Genomic DNA, 20,459 nt, shown 5'->3' on the forward strand with positions numbered 1-20,459 from the left:
AAGCAAGGAAGGCGAGAGCTGGAAGGAACCTTGGGAAGCATGAAATCCCCACAGACACTCACACACACGCTCCTCCTCTCTCCTCTCCGTCTCTCTTCCTTTTCTGTGTCTGTCACTTTTTCTTCTTCCCTGTCTCTCCTTCCCTGCCCTTCCTTTCCCTGTCTCTCTCCCCTATGTCTCTCCTTTCTGTCTCTCTCCTTTTCTGTCACTTTTTCTCCTTCCCTGTCTCCTTCCTTGCCCTTCCTTTCCCCCTGCCTCCTTCCCTCATTTCCCTCCTTTTCTCTGGGAGAACACACATCCAGCCCAAGCCTGTGCACTTACCTTTTTATTGAGTTTCAGCCATGTGGAGAAACCCTTGGTATCCTGGTACTGCAGGCCAAAGAACCAGACCTCTCTCAGTCCGATGGTCTTCACAACCTGGGGGCGGCAGGGAGATACCATTAACTTCAATGGAGCCCCTCGTCCCTTCTGTCATTCCCAGGATGGGCGGTGCTGGGGAGGCAGCAAACACCGGCATTGGAAGGAGAGGGAGTAGCTCACAGTGGACGTTCAGGAGGACCGGGTTCAAATCCCCGTCTTGTCAAGCTGGGGCAAATCATGAACTCTCTGAACAAAAGTTTCCTTAGCTAAAGTGAGGACTTGACCACACTTGGGCGCCTCCTTCCCTCAGGCAAGGCAGCGCTGGGGAACGTCAGAGGGAACGCTTCCAGTTGCCGGCAACGTGAACGTTCCCCGACCTGGCGCTGGATAAAGCACATAGCAAAACACGTGTTTTTGCGTCAGGCAGGGAGACTGAGGCCCAAGAAGGTTAAGGAGCCAAGGCCCAGACCTACAGCAGCCATCCTAAAAAGAGCTAGCCAGGGATTCCCCGAGCAGTTCTTGCAACCTCCCAAGGGAGGCCACAGGATTACTCTCAAGTCCCATAAGCAACCAGACCAGAGAAGCAGATCTGGCCTCTTCATGACAGGCAGGAAGGGGAACGGATTCAGCCAGGGTCACATGGAAGATCCTAGACCTAGAGCTGGAAGGAAGCCCAGAGGCCAGCTAATTCAACTCTGTTGTTTTACAGAAAGGGAAACGGAGGTCCAGGAAAGGAACCTACTTAAGATCAGATAGCTCATAAATTCCAGAGGCAGGATTTGAAACCAGGTCCCGAAAGGCCAGAGACAGATAATCCCAACAGTCAACCAGCGCAGAGGTCCGGGCTCTGGCCACTTACTCTCTGCTAACAAACAGGACTCCGCTCTCCCCTCTGTAAAATAGAGATTCGACTTGCTTTTTACCCACAACCACGTGGTGCTCCATAAATCTCACTGGAAGTGAGCCAAGAAAGATGAGCTCATGAGGGAGCCTTCCCCTGGAGCGCTCCCTCCCCAGAGCCAGCTTCCGCTCAGGCCTGTGGTTGGTTGCTTGGAGCCCAGACCTCGCCGTGGTCTGGGGAGGGGGGTCAGAGCCAACGGAGCAGCCGCGGTGGGGAAAGGGTGCGATGCCTGGATGAGACAAACGGGCTCTGTTCTTTCACCCTGGGCATCACCATGGCAATGGGGCCTGCTCTGGGATACTTAACCAGCTCCGGCTTCCCCAGCGGTGGCCCCAGGGGACCTCACAAGCATCATAATGAAGGGATCGGAGCACAAAGAATGTGGGAAAGCGGCACAGAGACCTGGCCGCGAGAGGGACGCTCGCCACCCCACCCCAGCCTAGCGGCTCGGGGTTCGCACGGGGCCCGGTGGCTCGGGTGCCCCCATGGGGACGTTTGATGGTTGGATGACCCTGAGGAGCCACTCTACCTCTCTGAAACCGTTTTCTCATCTGTCAAATGAGGCAGCTGCACTAGGAGGGACCTTGAAGGAACCCTGTGACGACCACAACTTCTGTGTAACGTGGAGAAGACAGGATTTGGAGTTCAAATTCGGGGCCTGAATCCCTATTTTTCTGGGTGGTCAGTGATTTGACCTTCCTGGGCCTTCATCAAGGGTCAAACCTTTGAACCTGGGGCCCTTGACTGGAGATCAGCGGATTTTCCCTGTGGGACCAAGCCGAGCAAGGCTAATCTCTTCTGCGTGCGCTCCCCTGAAAAAGCACACAGGTACATGCCAGCACTGTGCTCCGCACTCTATAAATATGATATCCTTGGACTTCCACAAGAATCCTGGGAGGCAAAGGCTATCGTGATCCCCATTCTACAGATGAAAAAACTGAGGCAGGCATGCAAAGTGACTTGTCCAGGGTCACCCAGCTAGGATGTGAACCCAGGTCTTCCTGACTTCAGACCACTCTGTGCACTGTGGGGCTCCCTAAATGCTGCATGTCACCTAGAACCCCACGGGGATTATGGGTAGCTTGATGCCGACCGCAACTCCACAGACTGGTCTTCTCCCAAAAATCAAATTCTTAACTTTTACCGTGCCGTGCCCGCCTCCCTTGGTGGGAGGGCTAGGCAAGGCTACAAATCTCTTTTCAGAACCTTTTTTAGATAAAGAAAACTCACAGGATTGCAAAGAAAACTGACTCCGTTAAATGACATATACTTTTTTTTTTTTTGCCCATCAGGGGGCGGGGAGAAAGGGAAGTAATCTGTGGATGCTTCTTTTTGTGCTTTAAGTCCCTGTCACCCCTTCTTTCCTCCCTCCAGAAAACCACCCCCTGGAACATACACAGACACCAAGTAACAGATTCAGCAAAAGAGACCAAGAGAACAATTCCTACTCCCAGGCCCCTCCAACAACAAAGGGATATCAAGGCCCTGATCACTGGGTCAGATAGAAAGGGACAGGACCCCTGGGGAGGCGGAGCGGACAAAATGCAACTGGGCACATCCCTCCCCCCTTTCTTGCTGACCTGGGACCTGGGCAGCAAATCCCAAGGGGATGGGGGTGGGAGTCAAATTCCAACCCCATGGGTCCTTGGGTCTAGAAACCAAAAGAGCTTCCAGGATCCCATCAGCCATATGTGGTTTTCCCACCCCAGGCCAAGGAGTGTGTGTTCTAAAGCCTGAGGAGTGTGAGAGAGAGCGAGAGACAGAGAAACACAGAGCGAGGAGGGACAGAGGAAAGGGAGGACAGAGAGAAACAGAGAAAAATACAGAGAGAGACAGAAAGAGAGAGAGGAGGAGGAAGAATAGAGGAACGAGAGAGGGACAGAGAGAAACAGAAAAACACATAGAGACAGATAAGAAAGAGACACAGAGAGAAAAGAGAGAGAGAGAGACAGAGAAAGACAGAGAGAAAGAAAAAACAGAGACAGAGACAGAGAAAGAAAAAACAGAGAGAGACAGAGACAGAGAGAGAAGGGACAGAGGAAAGGGAGAAGGACAGAGAAACAGAAAAAACATAGAGACAGATAAGAAAGAGACAGAGACAGAGAGAAAGAGAGAGAGACAGAGAAAGACAGAGAAAAAGAAAAGAGACAGAGAGAAAGAAAGAAAAAACAGAGAGACAGAGGAGAGAGAGAAAGAGAGAGAGAAAGATGCAAAGAGACAGAGAAAGAAAATGAGAATATGTAAGAGAAGAATGACCAAGTAATAAATACCCTATCCCAGATTGGGGGGTCCCAAAAAGAAGCCGGATAAATCCAGTCACTAGCCCTAATGGATTTCCAATGGCTCAGGAGAGAAACCAGTGCCAGCAAACTAAGTCTAACTCAGGAAAAAGTCCAGAGAGAGGGACTGGTGTTTTTCTTTTCTTTTTTTTTTTTGGGGGGGGGGAGTGGGGTATAGCAGTGCAGAGGAAGAATCTCTTAAGTAAAATCAGAGACCAGTTAGTCTAACCTTGCACTTTACAGAAGGGGGAAATTGAGGCAGAGAAAAGTCATAGAACTTGCCCAGGTATAAAATCTGGACAACAGCACCGAATGTAATAAGCACTTAGTACAGTGCTTGGCATGTAGTAGTCACTTAATAAATGCTTGTTTGCTTCCTTCCTCTCCCAGGTCTCATACAAGAGACCTAGAGAAAGAAACTCCTCCACTTTGGAGGAGAAACTGAGGCCCAGGGAGGTGAAGACACTGGAACAGGGTCAAGCTCTTAGCGTCTCAAGTGAAGTCGGGCCTCTAGTCAAAGGCAGCGCCCGATTTGTCTTCCCCCCACCCCTGCTGTTCCTGGCTGTGTTGCCATGTTGGATAAAGCCCAGGTTCTTTGAAAGGAGGCCTAATAATAGTAGCTCCCATTTCTGCAGAGCTTCAAAATTTACTAAACCCATTCTGATCCACCCAACAACCACCAACAGCCAGGTGCTAACATTACCACATTTTACAGACGAGCAAACTGAGTTCATTGACGTTCCTGAGGTGGGATTTGAGGCTGGCTCTTTTGGACTCCAAATCTATATTCTACCCATCATGCCAAGAAGGCCATCGGACCTCACAGGCCTGACTTCTAAAGGCAAGACTGGGCAAAGGCAACTGGGACTGCTGGAAACTAGGGCACGAGGGAGGATTCTCTCCAGGAACCAGGACTCAAAGGGGGCAAAAATGAAACAGCCACCGGTCCCTTGGTCTGACGCCAGTCAGGTACTCTTGGGGATTCATCACTCAAGGAAGGGCCGGGGGGCACTTGGTGGGTGAGTGGGCATTCGGTCCGAGGAGGCTCGGGGAACTATTTCTCGGCCACATGTTTAGCCACCTTGGTATTCGGGGAGAGAGAGACACGTGAAGATCCTCTAGAAGCTGCAGAAATTACAGCCCAAGTAGTTTCTTCACAAATTCTAGGCCTCACGGAATGAGCCAGAAAAGATGTGAAATCTGGCCTTGGGCCATAGGGCCATCATGCCCTCCCTTCCTCCCCCTAGTCTCCTTTCCCACCTCCCGGCGACCCTCAAGCTTTGGCGGAAAGCAAGCTAGGGACAAATATTGCTCCAAATAGGGAACAAGGTTAATCTCATTTTCAGCTTTCCTAGAGAGATTAGCTTCTGGGCCTTTGCTATGGCCATCTGGAAAGGGAAGCCAGAGGCCTGCGGTGAAATTCTAGTCCTGCTAATGGCGTGTGCCTCAGATAACGGACCAGAGCTGGAGCCTGGCACACAGTAGGTGCTTAAGAAATGCAAACAGATGGATTGGGAGCTTGGCACACAGTAGGTGCTCAAGAAATGCTTACAGACCAATTAACAACCGTGGGGGGTTAGAGCAGAATACATTCCGCCCCTGAATCCTCCAAGCTGGCCATCTCCTAATGAAGCCAGCTGGTAGGTCTAAGCTCTTTCTACCTTGTCCTGACCACAAGGCCTCTCAACTGGAGTCCAGTGGTTGCTCATAAAAATAGGCTGCCTCCTCCCACAGACCTCTGGCTTCATCAGGATACCCCGGAGGAGGCCGGGATAACCACAGGCCCAAGGCTAACCCAGCTTCATGAGCAAATGGGCTCCATGGGAAAGAATTCTCCTCTTTCCAAGCAGCACCTGGGATCAGGGCCTTGAAGATAAAACCCTGGCTCTGGCAAAGATTTCCTGTGTGATTTCGGGCCTCACAAACCTTGGGGGGTCTCGGTGGGGAACACGATAGATTAGATCGGGGCCTCTTAAACTCTTTCTACTTGTGACACCTTTTCACCCAAGACATTTTTACACCACCCTGGGTTTATGGGAATATATGAAAGAGGTATACGGATCAAGCGCTTACTGCTCATTCCTACTTTGGCGATCCCCACCTTCAGTGATGAGACTCCACATGGGCTGGGGATAAGCTGCCCATGGGGACCCCCCCGGTCCCTGGGGACGCTTGACGAGGCCATTTCTAGAGGTCGTCTCAGACATGTTCATGTGTATACCTGGAGTCGAGTCCTTTAAGGGACTGAGAATTTAAGGGAATGAGAACATCATCACTTTGGCCAGGGGAGAAGCCGGATCAGATGGTCTTGGGATAGATGGGTGGAACCCTTGATTTACCCCAGATAACACTATGTAAACCGGGCCGTGTGTCAACTGATCCATTGGACGACCTCAGCTAACGAGCATCCAGGTATATCCAGGGGATCTGTGGTTTATGTGTAGGTTTGGTTGGTTTTGGAGGAGAGAGATTTTGGCCTAGAAAATCCAATATTCTTTCCTACGACTGGCTACTGGTTGCTACTTCAGGCCCATTTGTTCCTATTTCAGCTCAACCATGCTTTTCGTCGAGGCATTTGTGATGGTAACAATGCTGTTTGGCCTCATATCGCGGCATCTCCAGTGATCGTTATGGCATTAGGTAGTTTTTAATTTAGGGGTGGTTTATCAGCAGGGCGGGAGCCTGGGGGACGCCTTCGAGGCTCGAAAGTTCAAAGTCAATGAGCACAAACAAGAACTAAGTTGGTTTTCTTTGATTTACAGTATTAGGTGATACCACAGAGAGTGCCAGACCTAGAGTTAGGTGATTTCCTTTTTCGGAGTTCCAATCCAGACTCGGAGGCTTCCTCTCACTATGTGACCCTGGGCAAGTCACTCCACTCTGTTGACCCATTTTCCTCACGGAGAAGGAAATGGCAAATTATTCCAGTATCTCTGCCAAGGAAAGCCCAAATGGGGCCCTGAAGAGTCAGACGTGACCGAAATACCTTGACGACAACAGTTTGGTTTTTTTTTTTTTTTTTTTTTTTTTTTTTTTTTTACTGAGGAATAAGTCCAACTGTGATGCTGTCAGCAGAAGGAAGATGGTAATTAGGGATGAGCACCCAGAGAGCCAGACAAGCTCTGGGAAGGGCGAGAAAGGGCCCAAAGCCTCGTTGCTTGCTGAATTGCCCAGTGAGTCTGGATAATTGCTTTTTTTTTTTTTTCTTTTTCTTTTTTCTCCTGAGGCAATTGGGGTTAAGTGACTTGCCCAGTATCACACAGTCAGGCAGTGTTAAGTGTCTGAGGCCAGATTGGAACTCAGGTCCTCCTGACTTCAAGGCTGGGGCTCTATCCACTGCACCACCTAGCTGCCCCTAAGTCTGGACAATTTCTAAGGCCCCCCTGTGGCCCTAAATCTTGTATAGGCTTAGCTCAATAGACCCATTTTAGGGAGAAGGAAAATGAGGTACAAAAGGGAAATGCCATACCCACGGTCACCTATCTCCTAAGTAGCAGTACTAGGAAAAAGCTAAGAGTAATGCTTCTAGGAGGCAAGTTGCCGAGGTCCATAGGGCCCAAGGCCTAGAACTGGAATGAAGCCTTATCTAAAGTTGACAATAGCCAAGACAGGGCTCCCAGGAGGAGGATAGACTCAGCCAAGTGGGAAGGAAATGGAAAGTTGTCGACATCTCCCCGAGCTCTTAGCTCCTAGTCCCCTTGTCAGACCAGGGTCCCCCAGAACTGCATCTTCTATCTCTACTGAACATCCCAGCCCAGGCTTGGAATTCAGGAAGGCCCTCTGGGTGTGTCACTCAAGGACCACTGACAGAAGGAAGAGGATTTTCAATGAGAAAAAGGAGACCTTGATCAAAGGTCTTGATTTATGTTGCTAAGTCTCTAGCCCCCTTGCGCCCAGCAGCTGCAAAGCATCCCCTTGGTTTCCAGGGCTAGCTCCCCACGCCCCTTTCCTAAGGCTACTTCCTAATCCTCAAAGTCAGGGGCCACAGGGAGGCTGGGGGTGGGCTCCCACTGTGGGTCCAAGTAAGAGGCCTTAGCTGAGCTCAGGGAGATTGGGATGGGTTGACTGTGCCAACTGGGCCGCCTGGTAAAAGCTGTCCGGCCAGCCTGAGCATTCTAATCAGAGGGCTGCAGGCCCAGGCCTAAGTGACCCACACAAGGAAACTGCTCTGTCTTCTCTAGCTGGGGCACGCCAAAGGTCGAAGTCCCTCAGTCCCCAGGCCCATGGCCTGTCTGTGACAGTAGCATGGCCGTACCCAGGGACTATGGTGAGAAAGGAGCGGCCTGGCCTGGTCTCCCATCGTTGCCCGGTATGGAAATCGCTGGCGCCAACCAGAGCCCTTCCTCTGGTCCGCTTCCTGTTCCAGTCACTGTCCAGATCCCGGGACCCAGGAAAGACCTGCCGCCCATCAACGCCACCGCATGGCAGCTGGCCACACGGCCCTCTCCATCCTGGGCCCCAGTCCTGCCAGGGCCTGACAGATGGGGATGTCTCATTTCACACTCCATCGTATAAGCACAGATTTAGAGCCAGGAACAGACCTTTGAAGTTTGGTCCAATCCCCTCATTTTACAGATTATGGAAACTGAGGCCAGAGAGGGGAAGTCATGGGCCCAGGTACCCTGGGGTTACACGTATAACACGTATAAAGTACTAGGTGGAGGGGCTGGGACTCTAGGCCAGGAATGTTTCACTCCACCACACACACTCACTGCCTGTGGGGGGATGCGGTGATCTCATAGGGCCAGAGGGGGAGGAAGTGCTTTGGAAAGCCTGCAACCCGGGGAAAAGGGCTGCCCAGAGTGGGAGCGGGGGGAGGGGGGCCGTCCGCAATAGCTGGCTTCCAGAGTGCTTGCAGACAAACGGGGAGAAGTGCCAAATGGGGCTGGGCGGAGGGGGGAGAAAGAGGAGAGAGACACACACAGGGAGAAACAGACACAGACACAGGGAGACAGAAATAGAGAAAGAGATACACAGAGGAGAGTCAGACAGTCAGACAGACAGACACCCAGGCACAGATACACACGCACACATGCACACACCCCAGACAGAGACAGAGACAAGAGCCAGAGAGAGACAGAGACAAGAGGCAGAGAGAGACAGAGATGGAGATACACAGAGGAAGAGACAGAGAGAGACAGAGACAAGAGTCAACACACACACACACACACACACACACACACACACACAGGAAGTATAATCTCAGACAGACTTGGAAGGGGATGCAGAACAAATTCACTTTTTGTTTGTTGTCTGTTCATTCAAATAAGATTATCTTCTTTAATTATTTGCTTTCGCCAATTAAAAATTATTTTCTAGATTTAAAACAACTTCATATTTGTTATCTTAGTAGCAGGAAACAACATGGCAGCACAATAGGTCTTGGAATTAGCAAGGGCTGGGTTCAAAATCCCCCCTCAGACACTTACTAGCTGCTGGGTACTTCGCTTATCCTTCCCGGCCTCAGTTCCCTCACCTGTAAATTGGAGGCACTGGACTCAAAATGGCCTCTGGGGTGCGGGTGAAGTCTATACCACGGTCGGACTGAGACTCTGGAAGATCTGGGAGGTGTCTGTCTCCTAACTCTGCTACCCATGAAAGGTCCCAGCGGAGCCAGCTCCCGAGCTTGCCGGGCTCCATTTAGAAGGCCGAACGGAGAGCTGAGGCAAACATCTGGGCCGTCTGGGGAGCTGAGGTCGGGCACGGCTGCTAACCGCTGGGCTTTCTGCTAAGCCACACCCTTTTCAGAAACAAAGCCCACTTGGGACTCCAGAGCCCCGATAGCATCATAGTAGAGAGAGGAGGAAGAGGGAAGGCTCCAAGTTAAGACCCTTCATTGTTTCTGGACTAGTTCTGCCCTGGGCCCCCATCCATGGCTTCCTCACTCTAACAAGCAGCCCCCCCCCCACTCAGTGTCCAAAAGACAAAGCACTCACTGTCGCGAGCAAGGGATTGCCATCACTTGGACAAGGACTAGCCTCCCGCCCCCGCACCCACTGGGGATCCTAACTGAGAACAGGCCGCCTCCTCCCCTTCTCCTGCCCACTGGAATGTAGTCTGGGGACGGGAGCCCCCTCAAGCTGGCCAACCGCAGGCCTGCCGCTCCCACTGGGCCCGAGGATGGGCAGTATCCCAGAAAGGTCTCATGTCAAGAGAGCTACAAAGGTTGCTGGGAGACCTCCAAGACATAGCTCTGCTGTTTAAGAGCTAATAGAAAGATTCAAATGACCTCCAAGTCATAGGACTTGGATTCGAAACTCAGTTCTGCCATCTGCCCACATGGGCAGCCCTCAACAGATCACTCCCTTCTCTGGTGCCGTTTCCTCCTCAGTAAAATCTGTGGGTTTGATTAGATTCTCTCTAAGGTCTCTTCCAGCTTTAAATCTTCCGATCTTCCGGGCCTAAGTTAGGGATAGTCCAGATGAGAAATGGTCGGGGTACAAGACAAGAGCTCCCAAAAGGCTGAAAAGTTACAATAGTTACTTTTTAAAGATAAATAAACTAGATAATAAATTTGAAAAACAAAAAAAGTTACGATACCTTATGCCTTCATAGTAAATGAAAAAACAGCTTGGATTAATAGCCAGATTACCCTCAGAGTCAATAAGAGAGACACCCGGTGACTGCCCTAGGGCAGGATGCATGGGGTCCCTTCACCTTAACAGGTAGCAGGAGGAGCCTTCCCACACTCCTCAGACCATTGTTTGCCCAAGATTGTTAAAAAAATAAATAAATAAAAACTTTCTGAAATTAGGCCAAAATTTGCTGTCTGTGATCTCCAGTCAGAACCGGACCGCTACCTCTTCATACGTCCCCTCGAGGCTTCTCTTCTAGAGGGCAGATAAAGCCAGCGCCTTCGGCCATTCTTCACACAGCATCCTCCCCTGGCTATTCTCCAGCTTATTCATCAGCTATGGCCTCCAGGACACAACCCTAGCCTAGCTGACTAATGATTGTCTCCTTATTTCTGGAAGCTCCGTCTCTCACTCAGGTCCAAGACTGAATGAACTCTCAGGGCTGCCCCGTCCCACTACCGACTACCGAGTTTGCAGGCCGCTTACTGTAGTCCCCTGGTCTTTTTCCAGGCAATCTGCTGTAGGCCTCCCCCACCCTGTTCCAGTTAATTTCTTGAACCCCAGCACAAGACTTCTCATTAATCCCTAGAAAATGCCTCTCTGTTGGCCATCTCTTCCGAGTTGACATCATCTGCAAACTTGAAAGGGATTCGATCTGGGTCTCCCCCTACCGTTCGGCCCCACAAGGCAGAGCCAAGTTCCCTTGGGCACTTCTTCCAAGCCGACGCTGAGCTGTTAAGGCACACGCCGAGTTAGGTCAACATCTGACTAGTTCCAAAGTCATTGAAGGAGAGCTGTTTCCTAATTTCTAGCTCTCCTGACTTCTCTATAAGACCAGCACGAGAGATTTTAGAAAAATCTTCCCTAAAATGGAGGCGACCTTCATCCCTTTCTAGCAGTCTCTCAATTTGCCATTCCAGGTAGGAGCCAGATCAGAGAAGGGAATGAGATTAGATGGACAAGAACAGATTCGTAAAAGGACTTAGAGAAGGTGGTCCCGCTTCTAGAGGCTCGCCTAAATGGTCCAAACTCACAGAATTTAAAGCTAGGAGAGACTTTGAGAATATCATCTAATCTTCTCTCTGCAGAGGGGTCAATTTGTTGGTAGCATCCAACTTTTCGGGACCCCATTTGGCATTGTCTTGGCAGAGATACTTGAATAATTCGCCATTTCCTTCTCTGGCTCATTTTACAGACGTGGAAACTGAGGCCAACAAGGATTTGCCTAGGGTCACACAGCTAGGAAGTGTCCAATTTTAATTCAAGAAAAGAAGTCTTCCTGACCCCAGGCTTGGCACTCTATCCACTGTACCCCCTAGCTACTCACAAAGGAGTAAACCAAAGCCCAAAGAGAAGCGACTTAACAGAGGTCCCCTCTGTGGTTAGTGACAGAGTTCTTCACATCTCTATCATGGGGTGTTAACTTTAGAACCAGAAGGAATTCAAGGGTTAAGGAACTCAAGTCTAACCCCTTCATTTAACAGAAAGGGAAACTGAGGTCCAGGGAGGAAAAATGACTTAAGCCATTTGTAATCACCAATAGCCCATGTAAGAATTCTGTCAGTACTCAACGCTTTGCTAAATTTGGGGTTTATTTGTTATAAGGAAGGGTTCCCTGGCTTAAGGGGGGTTGCTATGCTTATTGGCAAGTGATTGGTTAAGGGGGGAAAGCCTCAATAAAACATTTTTAAGATTATACAAAAATAGACACAACAAAATCCACAAGCAAATCGAGTGCTCGGATCCTACCCTCACCAAGGGAGAATGACTCCCGGGGACGCAGGAAAGATCTAACTTGCCAAATCCCCCCATTTGCTCCAGGGCTAGCTCTGCGACATATTGCTTTTCAAACTGCTAATGAGATCTTGCCCTTTCTAAGTGTAAAATGAGGGGGGCTGGACAAGAAGATTTCTCAGACCTTTAGAAACCTTAAAATGATGGGAGACAGACGACTTACCTGGTCAAAGAGCTGCTTCCCAGTGGTGTTGGGTTGGATGGCAAACTCCAACTCGGCATCCATGGTGGTCACCCGAACGCTGATCTGCAACAAGACACACGCAGAGCGGGTGGTTAGTCTGGCTTCTGGGAAAGGGTCTGTCTTTATAGGAGGTGGGCAGAACCCACAACCCCCAAGGACAATACGCACAATGATTATAATTATGCAAATGAAGATGACATTAAACAGCAACAAAACAGAATTCTCCCAGGCCCTCAGAGCAAGTGTAATCCCTCTTCGAAGTCAGGAATCTTTGAACACCCCCACCCTCAAGGCGCCTTTCCCGGACCAACCAACCCAGACTCCCTTAACTAATCTATCCCCTTTAGTAGGAAATGCAGACCTTTCCCATCCCAACTGCCCTCTGCTGGATATTCCTCAGCCTAACCATGTATTCCCCCCCAAAAGGGGCTGCAAGACAGAACTAAGTAATCTGGACACCATCTCTCTTCTACCACTTCCCATGATCCCATTAGTCTTCTGGGCTGCCATATCACATTGTGATTTCACCCTCCTCCCCAGATGTCATTAAAAAACTGTTATCATCGGGGTCTTTGAACACCCCACAAAATCAACACCACAGAGACAATTGGAATTCTCCAAGCAAAGGCCGGGTGACCAAACTGAGTACAGCATTGAGGGGATTCAAGTATGGGTTCGACCATCTGGTCACTCAAGTCTCTTTCAGTTCTGAAGACAGCAAGATGCAGCGCTGTAGGCCCAGAGCCCAGCTCTGCCATTCACTCTAGGAACAAACTGGCTCTTCTCTCTAGGTCTCAGTATCTCCTTTTATAAAATTAAGGTGTGGGACTCCCGTCTCCAATTTCTATGTTTGGAAGTTAGAAAAATCCTGAATTAAATGTTGATCAGGAATCTTTTCTTTGGGAATTATTTACTATTCCCCACCCCTGCCCCATATAGATCAAAGAATTATAGTTTTGGAGATGGAAGGTCCCCAAGTCCTACCCCCTTATTTTTACATTTGAACCCAGGAAAGTCCAATGGCCTGCCCATGATCATATAGCTAGTATATGAAGGTTTCAAATCTGGGTCCTCCCGATTCACTGAATGGGAGGGAGCACCTACCAGGGAATTAATGGGGGAGGGGTAGAATGAAGAATTCTGTACAGATTTGGGGGGGGGAGGGCCCATATAAGCTCCTACAAATCGAGTTTCCCATCCTCCCTTGGCAAGCTGTGTGCATTTCCCCCCAGCCTGGGCTTCTGAGCCCTTAAGCAGTCTGGTGAAGCTGACAGACCCCTTCTTGGGATCGGTTTCTAAATAACTGAAGGAAACACTACCTTTCAGTTCAAGGCCACTGAAAACAAAGAGGCGTCACCTCATTTTCCACCTAAGTCTGCAATCTCTTCGCAGGCTCCTTAGGAGTCCGGGGGCCTTGGGATATGAACTCCCACCTAGAAGCTTCTCAGCCTCTGCAACAAGAGCTAATCTAACATCCCAGGTCACCTTGGCTAAGGATGCCTTGTAAAACAGACACTCCTAGAAGAGGGACGGGTAACACTCACAGCTGAACCTTGACCTCTAGGGCTTGAGGGCATGAAGTAACCCCACTGCTGCCCCAGTAGGATAAGAAAGAAATTGGCGGGGCTGACTTAGGCTTATGAAAGGGTATCCTGTCAGTCCTGGAGTTCATCTCTTCACCGAAGGTAGAGACCGAGTCTTATAGGCAATGTGAGCCTGGGGGTTCTGTGAGGAAGTACTAGAGTTTAAGACATAAGGGATTCAGTTAAAAACAACTGGAGGGGGGGCGGTAACCAGCCATGAGAAGAGAAGACTTGATATAGGAAAAACCCAATGGATGTTCACAAGGCTTTGGAAAGGGAGTGACCTCGTTCTTCCTGGCTCCAGAGGGTAGCCCCAGGAACAATAAGTTACGTTACCTCTGCAACGGATAAGCTTTCAGCTCCATATAAGGAGCTAATAGTGGGTTTCCTGTTACTGGACGTGAGGAAGCCAGGAGGAGGATGGCCACTTGGGAAGGGACTAAGGAAGGGATTCCAGAGGCATCAAACACGGGCCCCTTGGGTCCTGCGAGGCCCCCAAACACTCCCGTGTGAGGTCCAAACCAGATTAAAATGGGGTTCCTGTTGGATTTTATCATGTGGGTGTGAGACATGTAGTTTTTCAAGATGATAGGCAGCCTTCAGGGATACTTCTGTTCTATTTAGAGGCTCCTGTTCCTATTGGACACTGTTAGTGTAGACGGCCTCAGAGCATAGAAATTAAAGCTGAAAGGGACCTTGCAAAGGAGTAAACCAAGGCCTAAAGAGAAATGACTTCCGCAAGGTCATGTACAGGGTAAGTGGCAAACTGGGTTCTCAGAGTTAGGTCACATCTAAGAGGCTAGATTAGAGAGGAAGGGATCTCCCATAAGAACACAAACAAGAAAGAGCCAATGACCTGCCTAAGGCTATGCGGAGGGTGGCTAGGTTCAGAGGTCATGTTACGTCATCAATGCTCGAACCTCATTTGAGGGGAGGAAACAGAACTAAATTGTCAAACCCTTGGCATTTACCAAGGCATGACCTATGGGGCTAAGAACACCACCAGCTCTCAAGAAGCTCACATTTTAATAAGGAAGACACAAAAATCAATTTGTCCAAGGCCTTGTGAGATCGCAGACCTGGAAGGGAGCTGAGCAGCTAGAGTCTAGTTCCCTCATTTCATAGTTAGGGAAGCTGAGGCCCAAGGTCTCGTGAGTCAGAAACATCAGAGCTGGGCTTTAAACCAGGTCCTCTGATCCCCAGGGCCGGGACTCTTAGCTACGTCATGTTTCTCTAAGGCGACTTCCAAGAGGAATCCTAACGACTACCATTGATAAAAAGCTTGAAGGTTGGCCAAGTGCCTTCCATGTTCTATCACATTCCTGTTCTACACCAGGATCCCTGCATCTCTGCTGCTCTCTGTCGGAGAACCTGCCCATCTGGTTTCCCAGATTCTAGCTTTATGAAGATGCTGGCTATTTGGAGGGGCCTTAGGAACAGCCAGCAACATCCCAAGTAGAGGTCTCCCTCTGTCTCCTTCCTTTGGGATTCTACAACTGTAGGGCACCAGGGCTAGCTGGGACAGAGACAGAAAAAGAGGCTTCGGAGCCAGAGCACCAGAAATAGACAGGCAGGTCAGATGATGTCATGGATGAGAGCGCTGGGCCACCGGATTCTCCACTCCGAGGCTAACTGGCAGTGGGCCCTTGGCCACGGCGAGCTGGACCGCATCCCCGAATCCACATTGGTTCCAGTTCTCCAAGGCCTGAGATTCTAACAGGGGTTAAAGGTGAAGGCACCATAGTGGTCGTTCACAAGAAACTTAGAACACAAAGTCGTCACTCAATGGGATCAGAGAAAGCACCAATTCAAGTCCCACATCTTTCCCAAGAGGAAATGGAACCGGTGCTAACAACTATTATTTCTCTGGCCATTGAGGTCGTTTCATCCTTATATAACCCTGCCCCATTTTCCTTCCACATAGATGTAATTATTTTATTATACGTGTGTGTACGCCCATGTGTGTACATCTAGCTCCCTGTGGCCTCAGGCCACTGATGCCATTTTTCTTTACCTTAAGGCTCTAACCACCCAACTGACACAAAGATGAGGAAGCCAGGAAGGAACACCTGCTTGCTTCATGGATCATCCATACCTTTAATGGACATGGATTTCTGAACTGTCTTTCTAAAGGGGCTCCCTCCTTCACAATGTTTCAGGCCAGTCCTGAAAAGCAACTTTGTCCGAAGAGGAAATCTATTTGAGGATTGACAATAGGACCGAAAAGCCCGGAAAAGAAGAACAAGAGAAGGCAGCAGAGGGCAGGAAGAGACGGCCTAGAACAAACATTAGCATTCCCCAAACCCACATTGACATTACAATTACTCCAAATCTGGAGACATCCGCCAAGCCGCCAAAGCCCTAACCTGGGCGTTGTCCCCCAGCATCCTGCTACTCGGGCACCGCTCCAAACTGGCCAACTAACAGGGTCATTAGGTACCCTTCCAGTGGCACTTCCTTATATGGACATGAAATCCTGTCCATTACCACCAGTTATTTCTCTTCGAATCTGGGGAAACCGAGAGGGGAAAGGAAAGGCAAAGGGGGCCAGTCAGCCCCAAGCCAGCAGCAAGACAGGCTAGCTGGAGCCCATGGAGAGAAGAGACCCAGGAGGAAGGGGAGGGAACAGAGGAAAGGGTGCGACTCCCAGAAAGAAGCAAAAATTCCACGACCCAAGAATTCTCGCTAAGTCTCGTTATCGGGAAGAATCTTGGTGGGGGGGGGGGGGTGGCGGGCAGAGAAAGAGTGACTCAGGCTACTTCAGAAGCCTCTAGTCTAAGCTAAGAGGGAGAAACAGGAGACCCAACTCTAAATGATAGTCATAACTTAAGCTAAGAGAAATCTGGCCCAACCATGTCATGTTACAGAGGAGGAAACTGAGCTCCAGGGAGAATAAGAAAGAGGGATTTGCCCAAGATTCTGCAGCCAGGCAAGAGGCTTGGACTTCAAGGTCCTCAACCACTGCTAAAAGAACCATCTAACTCATCCTCATTCTTCACATGAGGAAACCAAGAGATCCCATAGAAAAGCTCTGCTGAGGGCCTTCCAAGGGCTCAAATTTGAAAGAATGTGAATGTTGGAAGTCACCATTTCTGTCTCCTTGACCAATCCAGAAACGTCAGCGTCTGAAGAGGAAACATGGAATCTTGGTGGGGGTATTAATGCAGAAGAGGGTCTCAATCCCAGAAGCCTACAGTGCTTCCTTCCCCCAAGAACTGCCAATCACCATTTCTAGCATACTTTAAGGGCTTGAGAAATGCCAATTCTATTCTCTTCCCTCAACATATGAGAAGGCTCACATGAAGTTTGGAAACAATATCCCATACATTGTTGGTGGATTTGTGAACTGATCCAACCATTATAGAGAACAATTTAGAACTATGCCCAAAGGGCTATAAAACTATGTGTACCCTTTGATCCAGCAGTAACACTAATAGGTCTGTATCCCAAAGAGATCATATAGGAGAGAAAGGGCCCACATGTGCAAAAATGCTTGTGGCAGCCCTCTTTGTAGTGGCAAGAAACTGGAAGCTGAGTGGATAGAATTGGAAAATTGGAAAATGGCTGAAAAAATTATAATCTATGAACGTTATGGAATATTATGGTTCTATAAAAAATGACCAGCAGGATGAATACAGAGAGGCCTGGAGAGACTTAACGTGAACTGATGCTGAGTGAAATGAGCAGGAGACCACTGTACACGCAACAACAAGACTATACAATGATCAATTCTGACGGACGTGGCTCTTTCTAACAATGAGACGATTCAGACCAGTTCCAATGATCTTGTGATGTAGAGAGAGGAATATAGGGACTGAATGTGGATCTCAACATAGTTTTTTCACTATTTCGTTGTTGTTTGCTTGCTCTTTTGTTTTCTTTTTCATTTTTTCCTTTTTGATCTGATTTTTCTTGTGCAGCAAGATAATTGTATAAATACGTACGCCTATATCGGAACTAACATATATTTTAACATGTTTAACCAATATTGGATTATTTGCCATCTGGGGGGAGGGAGTGTAGGGAAGGAGGGGAAAATTTGGAACAAAGCTTTTGCAAGGGTCAATGTTGAAAAATTACCCATGCATATCTTTTGAAAATAAAAAAAAAAAGCTTTAATAAAAAAAGAAGAAGAAGAAAATATCCCACGATCACACGGCTCGGGCTCGGGCCTGACTTTTCAAGATAGGACTGATATGTCTTAAGTCATATCTCGTGACTCTAAATGCACACCTCGGAGGCTGGCTCTAGAATCTGTAAAACATACTGCCTGAGGCATCTTCCCATGACGAGTAGGTGATGGGCATCCAGCTATTCACCCTGGCCTCCAACTCCAGCCCACACAAGGCTTGGGCCAATGGGGCATCGGCCTCTGCCAAGAGGCAGAAAGTTGGGCCCCTTCCTACCTCCATTGGAGAAACATATCAATACCAAAAATAGCTCCCGGCTCCAGTTTAAGAGGCCCACAAAGCATACACATCCCCAAACTAAAAATAGAACCACTAGAGTCAGCAAGAAAATCTTCCCAAGGAGCCTCTCCGTCGTGCCCCAAGTGGAAGGACTCAGAGGGAAGGGGGTGTGGTGGGGGGAAGTCAAGCTGCATGAGGAAGCCCCCTGCAGAGATCTATTTATACAGTTCCATCCCAGCCCTGAGAATTAGGGGAAAATCCTGGGCCTGAGCCAACATCTCTGGAGAATATTAGACATTTGAAGAACAGAGAGTCCTGGGGGGTGGGGAGAGGAAGAAGAGAGAAATCCCCCCCTTAAGCCATCACACCAGCTTCTCCATTGGTGTCTTTCCCTTTGGTCTCCCCACCACCACCCAGAGGGCCAGGAACAGCCAACTATTAATTGGACACAGAAATTTCCCACACTAAGTCCTTCTCTGGGGACTGGAAGCCCCCACCCGGAGCACAAACACATGGTCCACCCTCAGAGCCCTGCACAACACCATGGTTTTCCCCACCTTTCGACTTTCCGATGGCTTATCCGAGGGAGGGATGACAAGCGTGAAGACCTCCAAGGACTTGGTTGAAGTTGCCCACACCCAACCAGCTTGACGCCCCAAGGAAACTGAGGCTCACAAAGGCAAAGTATGATTTGCCCGAAATCACACAGAAAGTAGCAGTGTCAAGATTTGGAAGCCAGGTCTTCTCACTGCAAATCTAGCCTCCTTTCTACCACAGCACACTTGTACTCACTATTCTGAGCTAAGGCTACTTCCTGAGATGAATGGCGCCACCTTCCTTATAGTGAGCCTAGGGTCCCATGATCTCTGAGGAGCATTGGCACATTTGGGGGGGGGGGGATGCCGAATAGGAAAACCTCCAAACATCTGTCTGGTCACTGATTTAGGGCTTAAAGGGGCCTTGGAAATTATACCATGCAAACAGAGCTCCTCTCTGGGCCTCAGTTTCCCCAAGTTACTCCCTCTAGGTTAGTAAATAGCAAAGCAAATTCCCGATCCCAAATTCAGGCTCTTTCCATTAACACTGTACATAGTGAAATGGCCCAAGTTTTGAGCCAGTGTGGAATAAGATGAGGGATGTAACCTACCCTCTAAATTTAAGTCTGAGTCCAAATCCAGTGTCCTCATCATTCTGACCTCCCCAGGAGCTCTGCCTTCAGGTGGCTGCCATCACAGTATCCTCCAGGCCTCCCCTAGGCCCTACATTCAGCCCCCAGTGCCCCCTTCCTGCCACCCACCCAGTAGAAGACCAGAGGCAGGGCAGGCCGAGACCGACTTCTCTCCAAGATGAAGGCACTGCTTGAAATGGCTATTTTCCACAGAGAAACAAGGGCAGCTTTAATTTCCAGCTCTCTTCCACCTCCCCTGACTGACTCATTCCCTCCCTTCGGACTTCTGCTCCTTTCTAGCTCGGATCCAACATCTCCTGCTTCCCCAGGCTTTTCAGAGTCCATTGGCCGGCCAGGCTGAGCTTCTTCCACCCCACTGCCTCTTCCCCCCAAATTCAATCCCTCCCATGCACTAATTCTACTTCTTCTACTGTTGACCTTAAAAGAAGACCACCTAATTCAACCCTTTGCCTTTACAGATGAGGAAACTGAGGTTCATCGCTGTGGAAAATGACTGGATCTGTTTGCAATGGGAAAGGAAGTCCTATATGAGGAAACTCCACAGACCACAAAACAGGTAAGCTATCTTCTCTGTTTCCTGGCTTCTTCAAGGCCAGTTCTCTACCCACCATCCCATGCTGTTTCCCCCCCTCGGGATCAGAACAATTCAGTGAGATGTCTCAAGTCACACCATCAGTTAAAAGTAGGAACCACGCCCAGGCCTTGTGACCCCAAACTACCACAATGGCAGCACCAGATGCATATCTGAAATCAGTAGTTTATCAGACAGAATGCTTCCCGGATACTCAGTGTCACCTGACAGACTCGGCCCTTCGGTTCCCCATCTCTGCATCAGCCCCAGAACACGGAGCTCTGGACATTTACCCATCAGACTGGAGAGTGAGAGATGGGATGGAACATAGGAGAACTGCCTTCTCCAGGCAAGATTTTCCGGCTTTTTTTAGGAATCACCTTCTCAAGCCGGGGCCTCAAGGAGGGCTTTTTGCAACCCGGGCTCTGGGAACTTCTTTTTAAAATATTTGACAACTGATTTCCTGTGTAATCTTGTGCATTTGACTTTATACACTTAAAAAGCGGGTCCTGAAGAATCGGATCAACTCCTATTGGATCGTTGGCTGTTTTTGGGAAGAGGGAGGAAGGGAGAAAAAATCCACAACACAAAATCTCCCAGAAATGAATGCGGAT

General features: G+C 49.3%; 1 protein-coding gene across 1 annotated transcript in view; it reads right to left on the bottom strand.

Moving 5' to 3' along the window:
• Positions 1-20,459, bottom strand: part of MSN (moesin) — a 74,198-nt gene that overhangs the window by 14,377 nt on the left and 39,362 nt on the right. The window contains exons 2-3 of the mRNA XM_031944625.1: positions 12,073-12,156; positions 322-417 (exon numbers count right to left, since the gene is read on the bottom strand). Coding sequence (XP_031800485.1) covers positions 322-417; positions 12,073-12,156 — 180 coding nt within the window. The remainder of the gene's footprint in view (positions 1-321; positions 418-12,072; positions 12,157-20,459) is intronic.

The sequence above is a fragment of the Sarcophilus harrisii genome, chromosome X (genome assembly GCF_902635505.1).
Source record: "Sarcophilus harrisii chromosome X, mSarHar1.11, whole genome shotgun sequence".
NCBI classification, from domain to species: Eukaryota; Metazoa; Chordata; class Mammalia; order Dasyuromorphia; family Dasyuridae; genus Sarcophilus; species Sarcophilus harrisii.